At 47.9% G+C, this 16,087-nt stretch overlaps 1 protein-coding gene across 1 annotated transcript in view; it reads right to left on the bottom strand.

The window, feature by feature from the left end:
* Positions 1-6,008, bottom strand: part of LOC119456423 (lachesin-like) — a 41,241-nt gene extending 35,233 nt beyond the window's left edge. The window contains exon 1 of the mRNA XM_037718158.2: positions 5,788-6,008. Within this exon, the coding sequence (XP_037574086.1) occupies positions 5,788-5,830 (43 nt within the window). The 5' untranslated portion in view covers positions 5,831-6,008. The remainder of the gene's footprint in view (positions 1-5,787) is intronic.
* Between the last annotated feature and the right edge of the window lie 10,079 nt (positions 6,009-16,087).

The following is a 16,087-nucleotide window of genomic DNA, read 5'->3' as shown; positions in this document are numbered from 1 at the left end:
GACTCCTGATTAATTTGGACCACCTGGGTTTCATAATCATCATCATCAGCCTATTTTTATGTCCACTGCAGGACGAAAGCCTCTCCCTGCGATCTCCAGGTATACCCCTGTCTTGTGCTAGCTGATTCCAATTTCTACCTGCAAATTTCCTAATTTCATCACCCCACCTAGTTTTCTGCCATCCTCGACTGAGCTTCCCTTCTCGTGGCGCCCATTCTGTAACTCTTAATAGTCGATCGGTTATCTACCCTACGCATTACATGGCCTGCCCAGCTTCATTTTTCTCTCTTAATGTCAATTAGAATATCGGTTATCCCCGTTTGCTCTCTGATCCACACCGCTCTCTTCCTGTCTCTTTAAGGACCTTAACTTTCTCAGTTAAGGTCCTCAATCATTTGTTGTAATTCGTCCCCATTGTTTCTGAACAGGACAATGTCATCTGCAAACCGAAGGTTGCCGAGATATTCGCCGTTGATCCTCACTCCTAAGCCTTCCCAGTCTAAGAGCTTGAATACTTCTAAGCATGCAGTGAATAGCATTGCAGAGATTGTGTTTCCTTCTGATCGCTTTCTTGATAGGTAACTTTCTTATTTTCTTGTGGGTTCTTTAAGGCGTACCTAAATCTAAGTAAACGGGTGTTTTCTGCACTTCGCCCTCATCGAAATGCGGCCGCCATGGCCGGGATATCCGTATGCATGCCGACGTTATCTTCTTGGTTCTGTCTGTGGTTGGCGACAGATACAACATAACGCCGGCGCTCGGCCTTGTATATACGCCGCTCCACGCTGTGGTATGCTGGGAACGTTATCACTCATGCGTAGTTTAAAGCTAGGGGGTACGCGTGCTGCCAGGCTTGTTTTGATTTCTGCTGAAACATGTGCAGATCCGCGCGACGCAGCCAGCAGCGAAGGTCATGTCGTTGCGATGTCAACTAAACGTGTGGTTTGTGCTCACAAACGAATATGCCACGCGAGTTCTGCTTGCTTCAGCATTATTATCTATGCGCGGGACCTGGGTGTGCAATCTCTCAGTACTTACATTACAATGACTGTTAGAAGCCCATAGGAAGCCCGAGTTGGTTAAGAAAAAAAAAAGAAAAAAAAACTAACTATGGTTTGACACTTATGGCGATACGTGCGCGGCCCCAGCATAAATCCAGGTGATGTTTCCAACCCGCTCTTGACAAGGTGCTCCCTCCTCTCCTCCTCGCCCCCCCTCCCTCCCAACTCCCTGCTATAGCGATCTATTTCTCCCATTTAGGCGAAATAGATCGCTATTTTAGGTGTTCTCACAGGAGTAAAATAAATCAATGAATCAGAGGGAATGGGTCGGCCGGTGCTGACACCAAAGCAGCAAACCTCTAATACTTCGGTATTTTCTCGAGGTTTGCATCTGCGCCTTGAGAGGCAGACACTGCCGGGGCCCGCTATAGAGGGGTCTTAATAAATCAGAAGAGTCTCACCTCCGTCGGCTAGAAACTATGTCATTGAATAATCCATCTAGGCTTCACGCCACAGAGCCCGAGTATTTTTCGGCGCAGTGCAAATTTTGTGGCCAAAAGGCAGACTTATACCATATGGTATGGGCTTGTCAGAAAAATAGCAGTATTGCCATAATAAATCAGCCAACGTGGGAGGACTGGGAGGCGGCCCTGTCTAGCTCAGACCTCGAGGAGCAACGAGCCCTCATCGAAAGAGCACGGGCAGCGGCTTTTGCCAACGGTGTCCCGGACTAGGGACCTGACCATGTCTTCCCGTAACCCAAGATTTACTTTCTTATTTCAATAAAAGTTTTTATCATCATCATCATCATCATCATCGAGGTTTGCGTATGAGCGGCTGCGGTTCGTTGGGAAATTCAATGAGTACGCCGTATACATTGCACTGAGCAGTGAAATAGTTTGTGTCCCTGCAGTATAGAGGCTTTCTTTGAATCCTTCATGACACATGTGCAATCGCTCGTATGCAGTGCATGTTGCTTAGCGACAAAACCGTGTCGGTCGGGCTATTCCCGCTGGCGTATGTTGAAAATCGAGAAGGCCTTAGCAACCGCGGTTGAACGCGATTGGCTGAAACGCCGCCGGTAACGCTTTGATGTCACGTCGTGAGGATTATTGCATTTGCGTGTTGCCCACGATAGGTTAGGTTAGCGTAAAACGCGTTAGGTGGCGCGGCGTATACTCTCACAGCGGTTGCAAATGGCGTCGAGCGTCGCCGGCGGAGTTTGAGCCAATCGTGTTCAACCGCGGTTGCTAAGGCCTTCTAGTTTTTTTTTATTATATGCTTCCCGGTGTTGGCGCGTACGGAACATGCCGACACGATTTTTGTGCGTTCACGCTGAAACGACGTGTAGCATTCCGACGCCAGTTAGGGGATTTAGTCACTGAGACACAACGGCCGGGACAAAGAGGCGGAACAACACTGAAAGTTCGCAAAAGGTCAGCTCGCGCATCATCATCATCATTATCAGCCTATTTTTATGTCCCCTGCAGGACGAAAGCCTCTCCTTGCGATCTCCAATTACCCCTGTCTTGCGCTAGCTGATTCCAATTTCCCACCTGCAAATTTTATCACTTCATCACCCCACCTAGTAGTAGTAGTAGTAGTAGTAGTAGTAGTAGTAGTAGAGGTCGCGCAAACGGATGAATAAAAGCCAGAATGCAATTTAGGTGCGGGAACCTGCGTCTGAAGAAGGAGCAACGCCACTACAGCGCAATTTCAACATCTATACGCCAGCCTTAGCATGATGGCCGCCAGTGCTCCGCGTGAAACAGAGCAATGGAATTCATGCCGGCGGAAACAGCTGGATGGAAAACAGACGCGGCCGTTTGCAAAGCGAAATAAAGCTGCGCAGTTTCCGGCCAGGAGTCATGCACGTACATAGCATTCTTTTGCGATCATTATCACAGAAAAAGGCAGAGAAAGGAAACGCAAAAGCAAGCTCTCGCTGAACGCCACGTCGTACTGTGCCAAAACGCGATATTAATTGACTCACAATTTGATCAAGAGTCTCCGCATAGAACTCAAAGAAAAGGAACGGAAACAACACGACGCGCGCAATGTGTTAACCAGTTTCCGTTCAGCGTGTCCTACGCGGAAGTGGTTTTAAGCATATGATTCGACTACCAAGCAAGTAGGGGTATTTAGATCTATGACACTGAAAAAGTGTTAAGTTTCGACGGCTGCAGAGTTGGACCAGCACATCAAAGATTATCCGTAGTACATATTCCTTTTCAGCTTTATGCGACCGCAGAAATATTGTCAACGGAGAGGAATCTCGCACACGGTTTCTTCAAAATCATAACCGAAACGCATGCCTCGACAAAAACAACAACATTGGTAGTCATTTAGAGGGACGCTAAAGAGAAAAGTTATTCAAGCTGTATTAGTAAATTACCGTTCCATAATATAAAACAAAGTCCACTTTTACCACGAGAAGACGGTTGGTAAGCCAGCAAAGACACAAAACGAAAGGCGGATAGCGAGACCACTTTGAAATTTGCGCAGCGGCTCGCTGTGACGTCATGGATTGTAACGCCATCAGCTCAGGCGTAGTAAATAAATAAATAAATAAATAAATAAATAATATATATATATATATATATATATATATATATATATATATATATATTATCGGCAAATATGGGCAATATTGCATTCTTAAAGAGCCAAAGAATGAACGTGAAAGTTTACAAGAAAAAAAATTGTTGTACAACGGCCGAAATGCGAGAAAGAACTTTGCGATCCGTGACGTCGCACTGACGTATTGGGCCTGCTTCTACGGCGGTGAATTCAAAAGTGAAACTTTGACATAACCGTCAACATTTCCTCTTTTAATAATCAACACATTACCGCGAAAATAACGAAAGTGGAGTTCTTCAAGAATAATTTAGCTATCTAAACCGAATCAGTGTTTCTCTTCAGTGTACCTTTAAAGCGTGTTTCAGCATTAGCGAAACAAAATTCTTTAACTTGCTCTTGGCGCTTCTGTAGTGTTTGCACGAAGCACAAATAAACACGCTGTAGTTTTTTCCAGCTTCAAAAGCGTTTTCCGCTTCTAAGAAAGCAAACGAATGTCTCAAAATTGTATTAGTTCTACGATATTATTATTATTATTATTATTATTATTATTATTATTGTTTTCGAGATCGGTCATTATCTTATAATTATAACCGCGTTATTCAGGTCATGTTAAAGCTAATGAAAGAAATCAACTGCCACATGCAAAGAAACGTAAGCAGCAAGATAGACACACTGCTCACTAAACTTCGAGAACGTGTCTGAGCAGAGTTGTGAGTGGGTGCTCTTGAGGAATGCAGCTGGAATTATTGCTGTTTGCATACATTTAAATACGTTTTTTTTTTTTTTTCAGACTAGAGCCGCGCTACGCACTTGCAAGCATATGTCCATTGATTACTCTTGGCGAATGCTCGAACCATAAGAGGTGAAAAGGGATCAGGCAAGGAAAACAACTGCGGCTTGAAAGCGAGAACAACAAACAATGGCGCATACATTGTTGCAACCTATAGGGTCATTGACACTAGTATACGGCACGGCGACGAATGAGGCCGGAGAAATACCGCGTTCAGCACGTGGACTAGCTAGAGTACACAAACTACAGTAGTCGCAGTAGTTAGTAGTAGTAGCTCCGGCAGTTGCAGCAAGGTCTAGTGGTAAATGTTTACATTCCTTTCAGCATCACACTCTGGCCGATCTGCTTTCTCGTGCACTCTTTTGCAGTCGACCCACGTTCACGTGATGACTTAAATAACGCGGAATCACCGTGGGCTCCATGTACAAAGAAGATGCGAACAATAGTCCATACCCAAAACACACCGGACACTGCTAGAAACCATTATCACCGTTAGTAAAAAGTTTGCCCATTAAGAATGTATTGCAACTGTCTCAAGAAGCCATCTGCATACGGAGAGCCAACGAGAGGTCAACCATTGGTCAGCCCATGTGGATTTTAACAACAGGCGATTTTAACTAGAAGGGCAACAGTACATGCGACACGCTTACACTCAACGTTGGCTACACCCCCTCAGAAATTCCGTAGCCAAACATATACAGAGTGGTTTGGTAGACAGTAATACAGCAGAAAGCCGGTTTGACCGCTGGAACATTTCCAAAACGGTGCCAAACATTCGAGGTAAACAAGGCGTTGCCTGCCTACGATTGCTGGCCTGCCACGCGCTTGAGACAGGAAGCACAGGGAAGACACGCCGCCGGTCGCAAAATGTAGGTCCCCATGCAACAATGTTCGCCGCACGATTCTTACTTGCTAACCCGTCTGCATAATGCAGCGTCCGTGCGTATCCGGACACGTCGTATCACCGAACGACCGGGTTACGTAAACCGGTGGTTCACGGACCACACGCCACCACAAACGGTGTCGACGAAACACCGACGCGAGAATGGAACGCGCGGATCGCAGGACATTTCGAAATGTCCAGAGGTGGCGCGCACAGCGTTCGTAAGGCGCGCATTCCAAACTCCTATGCGTGTGATACGCCCGAAGATCGCGGAAAATGAAGGATTTCGCCCGCGGAGCTCCGGGCCTCTTTGTCGCGCTCTGGCCATAGTTCGTCTTCGTTCCAGCCTGACAAACGCTAGCCGGGGGGGCTTCACACACGCTTCCGAAAGGTGAGAGAGGAGGAGACAGACAGGAAAGGCCCGCTCCTTCCTGCCGCGAAAACCGAATTTTCTCCTGGCCGCGGCCGTTCGAAGAGCACAATGGCCACGCTGGCCGTTCGGCGTTTCTTCTGGCAAGGTGCCCCGAACTCACCTAAAGACACCAGCGCAGCGAGGAAGAGGATGACTTGAGCCATGGCACACAAAATTCAGTTCCGTTCGTTTCACGTCCCAGTCTGTGAAGAGCAAGCGACGTTCGGCGGTAGCTTGTACGCGTCGCTGGGACACTGGCAGAAGCGGCAAGCGACCGTTGATGCGGCTGTGTTCGTGCGCTAGTCGCGGGGTGGCGGCGCGTCGTCGTTGTGTTGGAAGCCGCCGACTCACCGGCGAAGCGTTCTCTCTCTCTCCCTCTCTCGCGTACACGCTGGGCGTTCGAGTTTCCTCCAAGCCTCTCGTTCTCTCGCACGAAGGAAAGGAAGGCGAAGCTGAGGGCACGAAAGCAAACACATGGCAAACAAGATCGAACTGATCACGTGACTCTTGTACCTGTGAGTCACGTGACGTGTGAGCGGCCGCGGCGGGTGTGGAAAGCGGCCTTTGCGCGCTGCGACACCATGGGGAAGGGCGGGAAAGAGGCTCCGAGGAAGAGTGCTCGCAAAACCATACGATGACCAAGAAAATAGAGAGTGAGGCGTGCAGGGCGAGAAAAGAGAAATGCGACGTGAGTGTGTGAGGGGGATGACGGTCCGCGTAGGAGAGAGAACGCGTAGCTTCACGTAGAAATAAGGCAGCCGGAAAGCGGAGAAGGAGAGCCCGCTGCAGAACCTTTTGAGCAGCGAGTTGCCACCTGTTCGGCACGGCGGAGAGACGGGTGGCGCCGTCTGGAAGCGATGTCGTGAAAAACATCTGCTCACTGCCGAGGAGCGCAGGCAGAGTTACATGCTTTCGTACTTGCGAGTGCTTCCGACAGGGCCTTTCGTGGGAAACGGGCAGTGAAAACCGCGCTCGCCGTCGTCGCTGTCTCGACTGTCTGTCTGCCGTGCGAGCTCGCACCTTGACCGCCACTGCGGCAGAAGATGAGAGCACTTCCGGCCTAGCCCCCGCCAAAGCACGATTCACGCCTCTAAAATAGCGCTAAAAAAGCATGTGCAGAGTTACGTACGCGTGCCATACAGTTAGCGACTACGAGGTGCCCCACGTCTGTCAGGACAGCGCGCAACTGAGGTCTCTCCGTCGCGTTTCCGCTCTGGGGCACGTGATTGCGTGAGTCGGGGGCTCAAAACCTAGAGATTCCGGTAAAGCAAGTCGTGGACAACCTTCCATTCGTGCGCGCATCAGCGAAGCGTAACCTTTCCACAGTGTTTCATTTAGGAGCGGCAGTAGCAAATGGATCTTTTGAGTGTTGCTTCATATTCGTATTCGCACGATATGTTCACAAGGAGTAGCGCCATCAGCTGATGCCCGCTACGACTCACAAGTATTCACCAACGTCCGGCCAGCTTCGACACTGCCGCAAACCCGTGACCCTTGCCGTAGCAGTTCTGCAGTGTGACTATGTAAGGTCAACTACTGATCATATTAACTGAATAACCGACAATGCTATAGCTTGAAAAAATTTCCTTCCCATTAAATAACAAAATTATACAAATGTAATAAATACGGAGTAATAATGCAGTTCTACTCCTACATTGGGGGAAGGGGTTAGGGCGATACAAGATAAAGAACGAAGAGAACATAGTTCAAGTGCACCGGAGACGCAAAGAAACTTTGCATTTCTTAGTTGCAGTTAACGGCGAATAAACCGAAATTTTGCCTGCTCCGCACAATGCGGTATAATGTCTGTCTCTGCTTTCTCTTCAAATAGGTAGTGGATCTACTCGCTTGTAAGAGAAAAAAGAAGGGATTCGACCCGGAAATACTGAAGCATGAACGAATACCGCAAAGGAAAGCGAATGGTATTCACTTCAAGACATTTTACGTTGTAGTATACCGGCAAGTCATGCTCTCTTCTAGGCATTTCTCATTGGTACCTCTAACCAAACTACGCAAACTAAGTCCTCAACTGAAATATAAGTGGTACGCATGCACGTATCCATCGATGAGGCCTTTAAGGTGAATACCTTTCAGTATCGGACGTAACAATCTTCACAGAAGAATGCGTAGTATAAAGGGGAAAAAGAAAAAGAACTACTTATGCAAGAAAAAAAAATACAACTTGAAACATTCGCAGTGTGCAGTACAGCCTTCATGGGAATTTCGAAGCAATGCTTGAATGAGACGAACTATCACTGAGTTTCGTAGCACATCTGACACCGTGAAGCTCAAGACAGCGGTTACCCGCGCAACCTGAACGTCTGCAGTTCTTGTGCGTCAAATGTTACACAGACATACGTAGCAGTGTGCAGCTTGACAGCAGTATACCGATCACATGCGTCCACGCCGGCGAGCGTAGGCTTTCAAATCTGTCAGGTTAAAGTCAAGCGTTACGTACAGAGGCTACAAGCCCCTCCAACATCAAAACAACCAAAGCTCAGCAAGTGTAATAGCGAAAAAAATAAAGTGACAAAACATATTTTACATGACAGTGGAAAATTCGTGCGGTACTTATATAGGACGTATTAAAGAAGTACTGATATTAAATTCGCGCATTCTCTCTCTTCTGGTAAATGGATGCCAAAACCTTTTAAACCCCAGAAAGAATAGTGGCAGCCGTCAGAATTCCCTAATAATTTACTATTATACCTGTTTCCATAAACCAGTTCCGGTTTCGGTATCCGGTAGGAGGTGGATGCGTCATAACGTCATGGCACATTGGCTCGCTTAGTTACTGCGATCGCTGTGGCTCTGATTGCACTTAAACGTGAGCGCAATCAAAAGAAACGCGGGAAACATTCTTGTTAGTTTATGAGCAAAGTAATCGTAACTAGCCTGCACGACTTAGCTCACAAACTTAGCTGCGCGTAGTGACATTACGATAATATCGATGACGTCGTCCTTCTACGTGCGACAAGAGTGTTTTAGAATTTCCACAACTTCGAAAATACGAGTCAGTACTCCTTTAATGTTCTTTGTTTGTTGAACCGCGGTGTGCTTATACCTGTCCGTCTGGGAAGTGGTCAGCGTGTCACCGATATTCATAAGGAAGCCAATTACTCTACTGCGGCAACGCGCACACCTTTGTCCCATCCCACACACAGTGTACGCGGTCGAGAGTCCGGAATGCGATCGTTCGAGGCGTCGCCTCCCCTGCCATAGCCTTTCTGCGGTGAGAGTGAAGACGACACAACAAAGACCTACCCATTCATCAGTTTCTCGGCGCGTCTTAGTGTCGACTCCGAGGTGTCGGCTTCCTGCGGGGCGTTAAATTTAATGGGATGGTCGTTACCGAAGCACCAGGTCAAACACCCCCAGGAACTTCCAACAGCGCCGCGAGTTATAATCGCTCGTCAATGGGGCATGTTTCCAAGTAACCGTATTCAGCCCTGTCCAGCGGTATTCGGAACAGATGAAAGCAAAGAAGAAACGACGGTCTACGCCTAAAGACCGCGAAAAAACGAGAAACGGCGCTGTATTTTTTGACAGGTACGGAGTTTCCCTCACAGAAAGACGTGTACGTAAGTATTTAAAACAGATTGGTTTTTTTTTTTTCGGAAAGCGACAGTCGTGCATAAAATCTATCGTAACCCTTGCGACATATCCAGACATCGACATAAGCACCAGGCTGGCACGTAACCATGGAATTGGCTGTGCAAAGCGGAAATAGCGCACCGAAACATTCCATTTTCGCCGTGCAAATCCCACGGCGTTAATTGAACTACTGACGTCTTTATGCAAGACACATCGATCTCGGTGTCAGCAGGAGGCACCAGGGTAATACTCCAATGACGATGACACGCACACACATCCAACTGCCAAAATGGCCCAATATGAGTCACAGCGCCACCTAGACGCCATCGACCGAACCTCGCGGCGCCAGGCACAAGTCCAATCGTTTGTGCGTGCTATCCAGACACCACAGCGCGTGCGTTCGCTGTATGTGTGAGCGTGCGTGGCATGCACAGACGAGACGATGTCGCAGCCCGTGACTCACGCTTTCGATCAATAGAACGGCAGGTGACTGCCACAGTTTTGGCAAAAAAAAAAAAAGGAGGACGGAAAGTGCGAGGCAAAAGGTACTGCGTGATCGCGTGGTCAAGGAGCAGGTCGCCCCCTTGTTTTGTATACTTTCGTTTCTTTCACCGTTTTACTCTCTCCCGTCCTCCTCACCGCGACCACGAACGCACACCTGCTTGCGGCAGTCGCACTACTGGCCTACAGCCACTCGTTCTTCTCCCACTCGTTGCGCAGAGCGCAGCCTCCAGCAATAACGGTTACGGATATATATATATATATTATATATATATTGCGCGTGAGTTAAGTGAAGCCCGTTGTTTATGCCCCGCCATGTAGACCGTGCGAGCTGGTCTGTGCGTTCACCCTATTTACATAATTCCATGTCGCGCCACGCAAGAAAAAAAATTATAATAAAAGCACATATACGATAGGCACGTCGTATGACGGTCTTGTGCGACCGGGGCCAATTCATTCTGAGATATATATAGTCGCCGTTGCGGGGACCACCCCACATCTAGTTTCTTGTTTTTTTCCCGCGCCGTGTAGTCGACCAGGGTAGGCGCGGAGTACAGGAGTAGTAGCTGAATCAATAATTCCGTCGCCACCGCCGCTGCCACCGGCTACGGGAAATAGCGTCAGGGATGACTGACCACGCCGCGTCACCTCCTCAGCCGGACCGAAACGCGCTCTGCCGTCAGATAGAAGGAGAAAGGGCGTAAATAAATAGGTAACAAAAAAAAAAAAGTGCGAGGAAACAGGATCGACGCTCTTCTCCGGATTGAGTATCCGCTCACGCGAGACGTTCGAACCTTGCGTACTCCGGCCCGGCAAGATGGTTTAGGAATAGCGGACCCAAAATTAGAGGTCTCGGTCTGCTCCGCCTACAAAGACCAATTCGGGTTATGCGTCAATGCCATCAATGATATTTCTTCGGCATGCTAAGTCGCATGCGCGATCTTACGTCCGCCTTTTCTACAAGTCCGGTAACAGCGAACATGAGTAGGGTGCCTCGATGCCCAGCGTGCCTCGATGCCCAGCGCCGCCGTCCAGGGTGGAGACAACCCCGCTGGCGCCGCCATATTGTGTCACACGAGCTGAGACTCAGCTACGCTTGCGTTCATAAAGTGTTACTCGCGGCGCGCTTCCGAGTGCTTTGCCTTGATGAGGATTTTTTTATCGGTGTCCCATCTGCATATCTTTATAACCAATAGCCGTTAACTCGTCGAAGGTCGAAGACGTAAATGTATGGCGGCGGGAACATGCCCCAAGTTGCCTAATTCAATCACATTTAATATGCCGTGTGTATGTTTAAAATACGCACTATTTTTTTTTTTTTTGCGCTTCGATGCTTGGTATATAAGGTTTGCGACCCCCTGTATGTGGAAGTTTTTCTTTTTCGCTGTTGTATTTTGGTTTACACGTCACGCCTCCTTTACCGTAGCCAGCCACTCGCGCACGGCGGTTAGTTTCCCTTGCGTTGCGCGTGCTCTTCGCGTTCGTTGCAATTATTTGACGATATCTACGCGCAATTTTTGCTTTTTTTGCCCACAAAACTGTGTGCTGACAGGATTAAGCTGGTGTAAAAATAAGGTTTAGTTAGTGCTGTAGAGAAAAATGTAACGTAACTTGTCTGTGTCAATCTTGCGGAGTACACACAAGAAATCAAACGATGCACAAAATACATTTAATTATAATGTCTAGTACAATCAATCATGAAAGAGATATGTACATGTAAAATTATATGTACTGTGTGGCGCCTGAAGGTTATGTTGAAAGACGAGATAAAAAAATGAATTCGCAAGGTAGGCTCGACACACAATTCGGGATAGAGAGAGTTTTTTTTTATTTATTCATTACATGGGGGGGTTCAAGTGAGTACATCAACCTTATTACACACAATATAAATCGAAAACAAGAATGCAAACAAGAAAACGCAACCGCGGGTAATATTAATCAAGATATCCAGCCAGATATCCAGCCAGAATACATACATCAGCTACCATCGAATACGTCGCATCAGCCAAACACATCGATGGCGAGTACAGAACATTTCATAAATAACCATTAGAACACTGATAACTACATTGAAAAAATAAACAACACTGCATACATATCACGTTCAAGAACCGTAAATGAAACTAAGACAGTCAAATACAGATTAGCAATGTTTTTCACTTCGTAAGTATAGTCCATGATGATGTAGGGCTGTTGACTTTAACAGACGGCGCCCATCCTGTCGATTTCCCTCGTACTGGTCCTCTTCAAAGTGTTTCTAAGTACAGGTAAAACAACAAAAGTGATTATTGATATGAAAAGTTGCCTTGTAAATACAGAGAACACATTACAGTGCTTAAAAATAAATTTTAGCAGAAGCAATGCTGTATTACCTCGCTTCACACGTTTCGAAGAAATGCACAGGCTACAACAGACACCATGCCAGAAAGCGCCGAAACATTTTGGTCCCATGATGCCCCTTAACTCTACTACACCTGGGCATACCGTGCACAGGCATTTAAAGACCGTCACAGTACCCACTACGATCGGGAATGAGCACGAATGACCATCGGCTTACGATCACCACGCTACAAATATGTACAAGTCTAAAAATCAGCTATGTAACGTAACACCCTGAGGTCCGCAAGATATCTCCTGAGAAATCAGAGAAAATCACAATGTTTCGCTTACCACGTACAAAACAGCCGCTCTCCCCAGACGAAGCACTGCGTTCTTTAGTCCCAAATAACCAGTACCGAAAAAAAAAAAAAAGAAACAAGAGACACACACGATGTGTGCTTCCCGTGAAAAAGGAAAATAGGTGGCTTACGTGACGATTCGTAGCTAATGTAAGACTATTTCACGGCTAAGCATCTTCGTCGGTCCTTAAAATAAGGGTACAGACTGCGCCCATCAAAACTAAAAAAAGCCTATGCGACGCGCGCTCGCAAACCATACGCTACTCAGACAGCATCGGTGCAGTGCTTACTTAGTTCGTGAGCGAACGTAGGTACGTGAGCGAGGATCAGAGAATACTTTCTTATTTAAATGAAAAACACGGTGCGGTAGTCTAAACATTCTTGACACTTACCTCGCAAATGCAGGAGTTATCCGTTGCCTTCCAGTGATCGCGCTTTACTTGGGCTTCCCATCTCTTCCGTCGCTCTGGGTCCCGGGGGAAGCGAAAACAACGCAGTCCTTTACGCGTCGAACCGGCGCACTTGGGAACACAACAGCCCGTCATGTCGACACGATGCATTTGATAGCTTGTCAGTCATGCGGCTCAACACTGTCTAGCAAGTAGAAGCGTCCGCGAAGCATCCGCGCGCACTGTGCCTCGAACTCAGCACCGGCACCAAGCAATCGCAACGGCTCGCTGTGACACAATATGGCGTCGCAGCGAGAAAGCGGCGGCGCGGGGGCCACGGCCGCCTGGATCGGCGCGCGCGGCGGGGTTGCTACGGCCGTCCCATTCGACGCGCGCCCCATTGAAAACATGTAATTGAGGAAGTTCGCCCGCGCGCCGTGAGGCGGCGCTGTGCTCCCACCCCTCTGCTGACGGCGTCGCGGCCGTGGAGATGCTTGGAGAGATGCGCATTTGACATCGTCCAAGGGGTGAAGATGGGTTGATTGTTGGCCTAAAGTGGCCTGACAGTTGCAAGCAACGGCACGAGAATCAAGACACGTGGTGATAGATTCTTAAGCCGGCTTTACACAGCGAGGGTGTTTCTTTGTAGCATAATACGATAGAGATGCAGCTAACGCATAGGCAGGGTGTTTACGCGACTTTGTGTGGCGCATTGCATGCGCCTTGAGACGTATTCTGGCGAGTGAGTTGCCGCTGTGCCTAAGCGCTTCCCGTGACCACGCTCGTCATTCTTTTCTTGCGCTTGCTTTTCCCTTCAAAAAGAAACGTATTTCATTTTCGTGGTCCCTGTATGGCTACGTTCTCGGGTCGAGCGCTGTGTTCACAGAAGTCTTCATATACAGAAATCACGGGGGTAATAATAGTTTTGCAGTACATCTTCTCCAGCCTGATGTACCGGCCCAATTAATTATTCGGGGCCCTTGCATGCGCGTCGCATTGACATTGTGAAGTTCCCACGATACATCAGTGGTGCTGAAGCGGCTTTTCCTTCTAGCCTCGAACTGCTATATGTTACTTAATTGGAAGTGTTGCTGCTGAAGGCCCTGTGTAACTAGCATATATGCTTTCATATGCATTTCACATTGTTGTACCACATTGAATTGAGGCAAGTGATTTGTTTTGATAATCTCGCCTGAAATTTTGCGTGTAATTTACTGTATTTTTCAAAAACATGCCGTACTGCTGCGTGCCGTGCTGCAAGTCGAGCACCAAGAAAAAGCTTGGTCTAAGTTTTCACGCATTTCCAGTGGAGGAAACTGGAGCAGTGGAGCTTTAATTTGTCCTCACTTAGAGAGCTGCCCTCTTTTTGCTTGCCAGGCAAACGAAAAGCATGCATCAGCGATTTCTTCATGAATTGCAAGCAAATTTATAAAGCCGGCCTACTCTCAAATATTGGCGCAGTCTACGGACACAGTGGCTTACCGCAAAAAAACTAATGAGTAAGCCACTGAGCTGAAAAGTTCTCCGCGTTTGAAGGAGTACTGCGAGTGCACAAGCGTTGTGTGTTTGCTATCGTAAATAAATTGTAGGTATTGTGAATGTGTTATGCTGGTAATTTCGCCATGAATACAAAGATGGCATTCAATATTTACTGATGGCTCAGAAAGTTGCTGAAAAATGTCTGTCCGTGGCTGTCGACTCAGGTAAGCAGCTTGATACTTCGTGCAGGAAGACGCGCGATGAGTTCGCTTACTTAACACGCTTATTTAACACAATAAACAGCGCATTCACATGTACAGATGCAAGAAAGCCGCGACTTCAGCTCTCCATTTAAAAGCACCGAGTCATATCTCTCGCTTTCCAAGGCGTATTTTGACAGTCAATTGGTCAAGCTGGGGAAAATGCAAGGCATAAACAAAAGTTTGCGGGCTGCGGATTCGCGAAAAAAAAAAAAAAAAAAAACATCTTGGTTCCCTCGTCAGTCAGCTGGCATTCCTTCTAGCAGATAGCGCTTGAATGCCTTCTTTCGCGTGCAGGCTTTCCATTGGCATGCTGCGCTTGAGCGCGCGGAAATAATTTTCCCGCAAAACTTTGGCTTACGAGTGTAGCGTTTCGGGCAGCATCATCCTGACAGAGGCTGGAGTGCAAAGAAGAAAAAAAAAAATAGCGTCAAGGGACATCGGTGCTTTTGTGTGCCTTTTTGTTCGGCACAACTTCTCGCGGTTTCTTATAAAGCGATATTTTCATTATAGCGCGAATTATAGCGCAAATCGTCTCGCGCGCAGCCGTAGCAAGGGAGTTGAGGGGTGGGAGGCGCGCGCCGCGGTGCGGCGAAAGCAGCGGCCACGCTCCTTTCCGCAATTACACCCTCTCCGTCCGATTGGGACGGCCGGAGCAACCCTGCCGCGCGCGTCGATCCAGGCGGCCGTGCGGGGGCGGTCAAAGGTTGGCACCACCCTGAACGGCGGCGCTGGCATCGAGGCACCCTAAACATGAGTATATAGAAGCGGCACCTACCGACGGTTACTACGAATTTGCTAAGTCAACTATGGCATATCCCTCCAGCGGCCGAACAGGGGCACTATAACTGCTCAAAAAGCGCTCTCGCAAGTGACGGTGCCAGTTAGGTGGCGTAGCTCCAGAGTTATCGAATAGCGTCTATCGAAGCGTAGTAGGTTCTTCCACCTATAGGCTGGCGCGCCTCGCGCGAGACTGTAGTTCCCGAGCAGTTTTGAGTGCTCTTGCTCGCTCATGGAAAACACCGTAAGCATCGAGCGACTTTCTATATAGAAAGGCTGCAGCAAAGAACACTTTCGCGTTCTATATACGCGCGATCAGCATAAATTCAAACGCGAACAACTCGACAACGCTTAGAATGCAGTGTCAAGTTTTCAAATTCGCCTGTATTTGTATGCAGTGACCGTACAGTTGGGACCACGCCACGCTTATAAGCCGGCTACGGAGCGAATAGACGTCGCACTCTGTGTTAACGGGCGTAGCAAGTGTTCCGGTCAGTTTATTTGCCCACTTTCCCGGGTTTGGCGTGGCTGCAAATTAGCAAAAAAAAAAAAAAAAAGAATGGCTGCGGCTTAGCTCAGCTAACCCTGGATTGGCAAAGCGAAAGCTTCGTTTAGCCTGGTTAAGTCTTGGTTTCACTTGGTTAACCTTTCATTTAGCTGTAATTATTAGCACTTAGGTTTACACTCATCGTTAAGCCAGGTATGACGGCTGTGCCTAGGTCCGGTGGGTAGACATGACT

The sequence above is a fragment of the Dermacentor silvarum genome, chromosome 6, assembly GCF_013339745.2.
Source record: "Dermacentor silvarum isolate Dsil-2018 chromosome 6, BIME_Dsil_1.4, whole genome shotgun sequence".
NCBI lineage: Eukaryota > Metazoa > Arthropoda > Arachnida > Ixodida > Ixodidae > Dermacentor > Dermacentor silvarum.
Note: the sequence above shows the minus strand (reverse complement) of the source record. Positions and strands in the feature narration are given on the sequence as shown.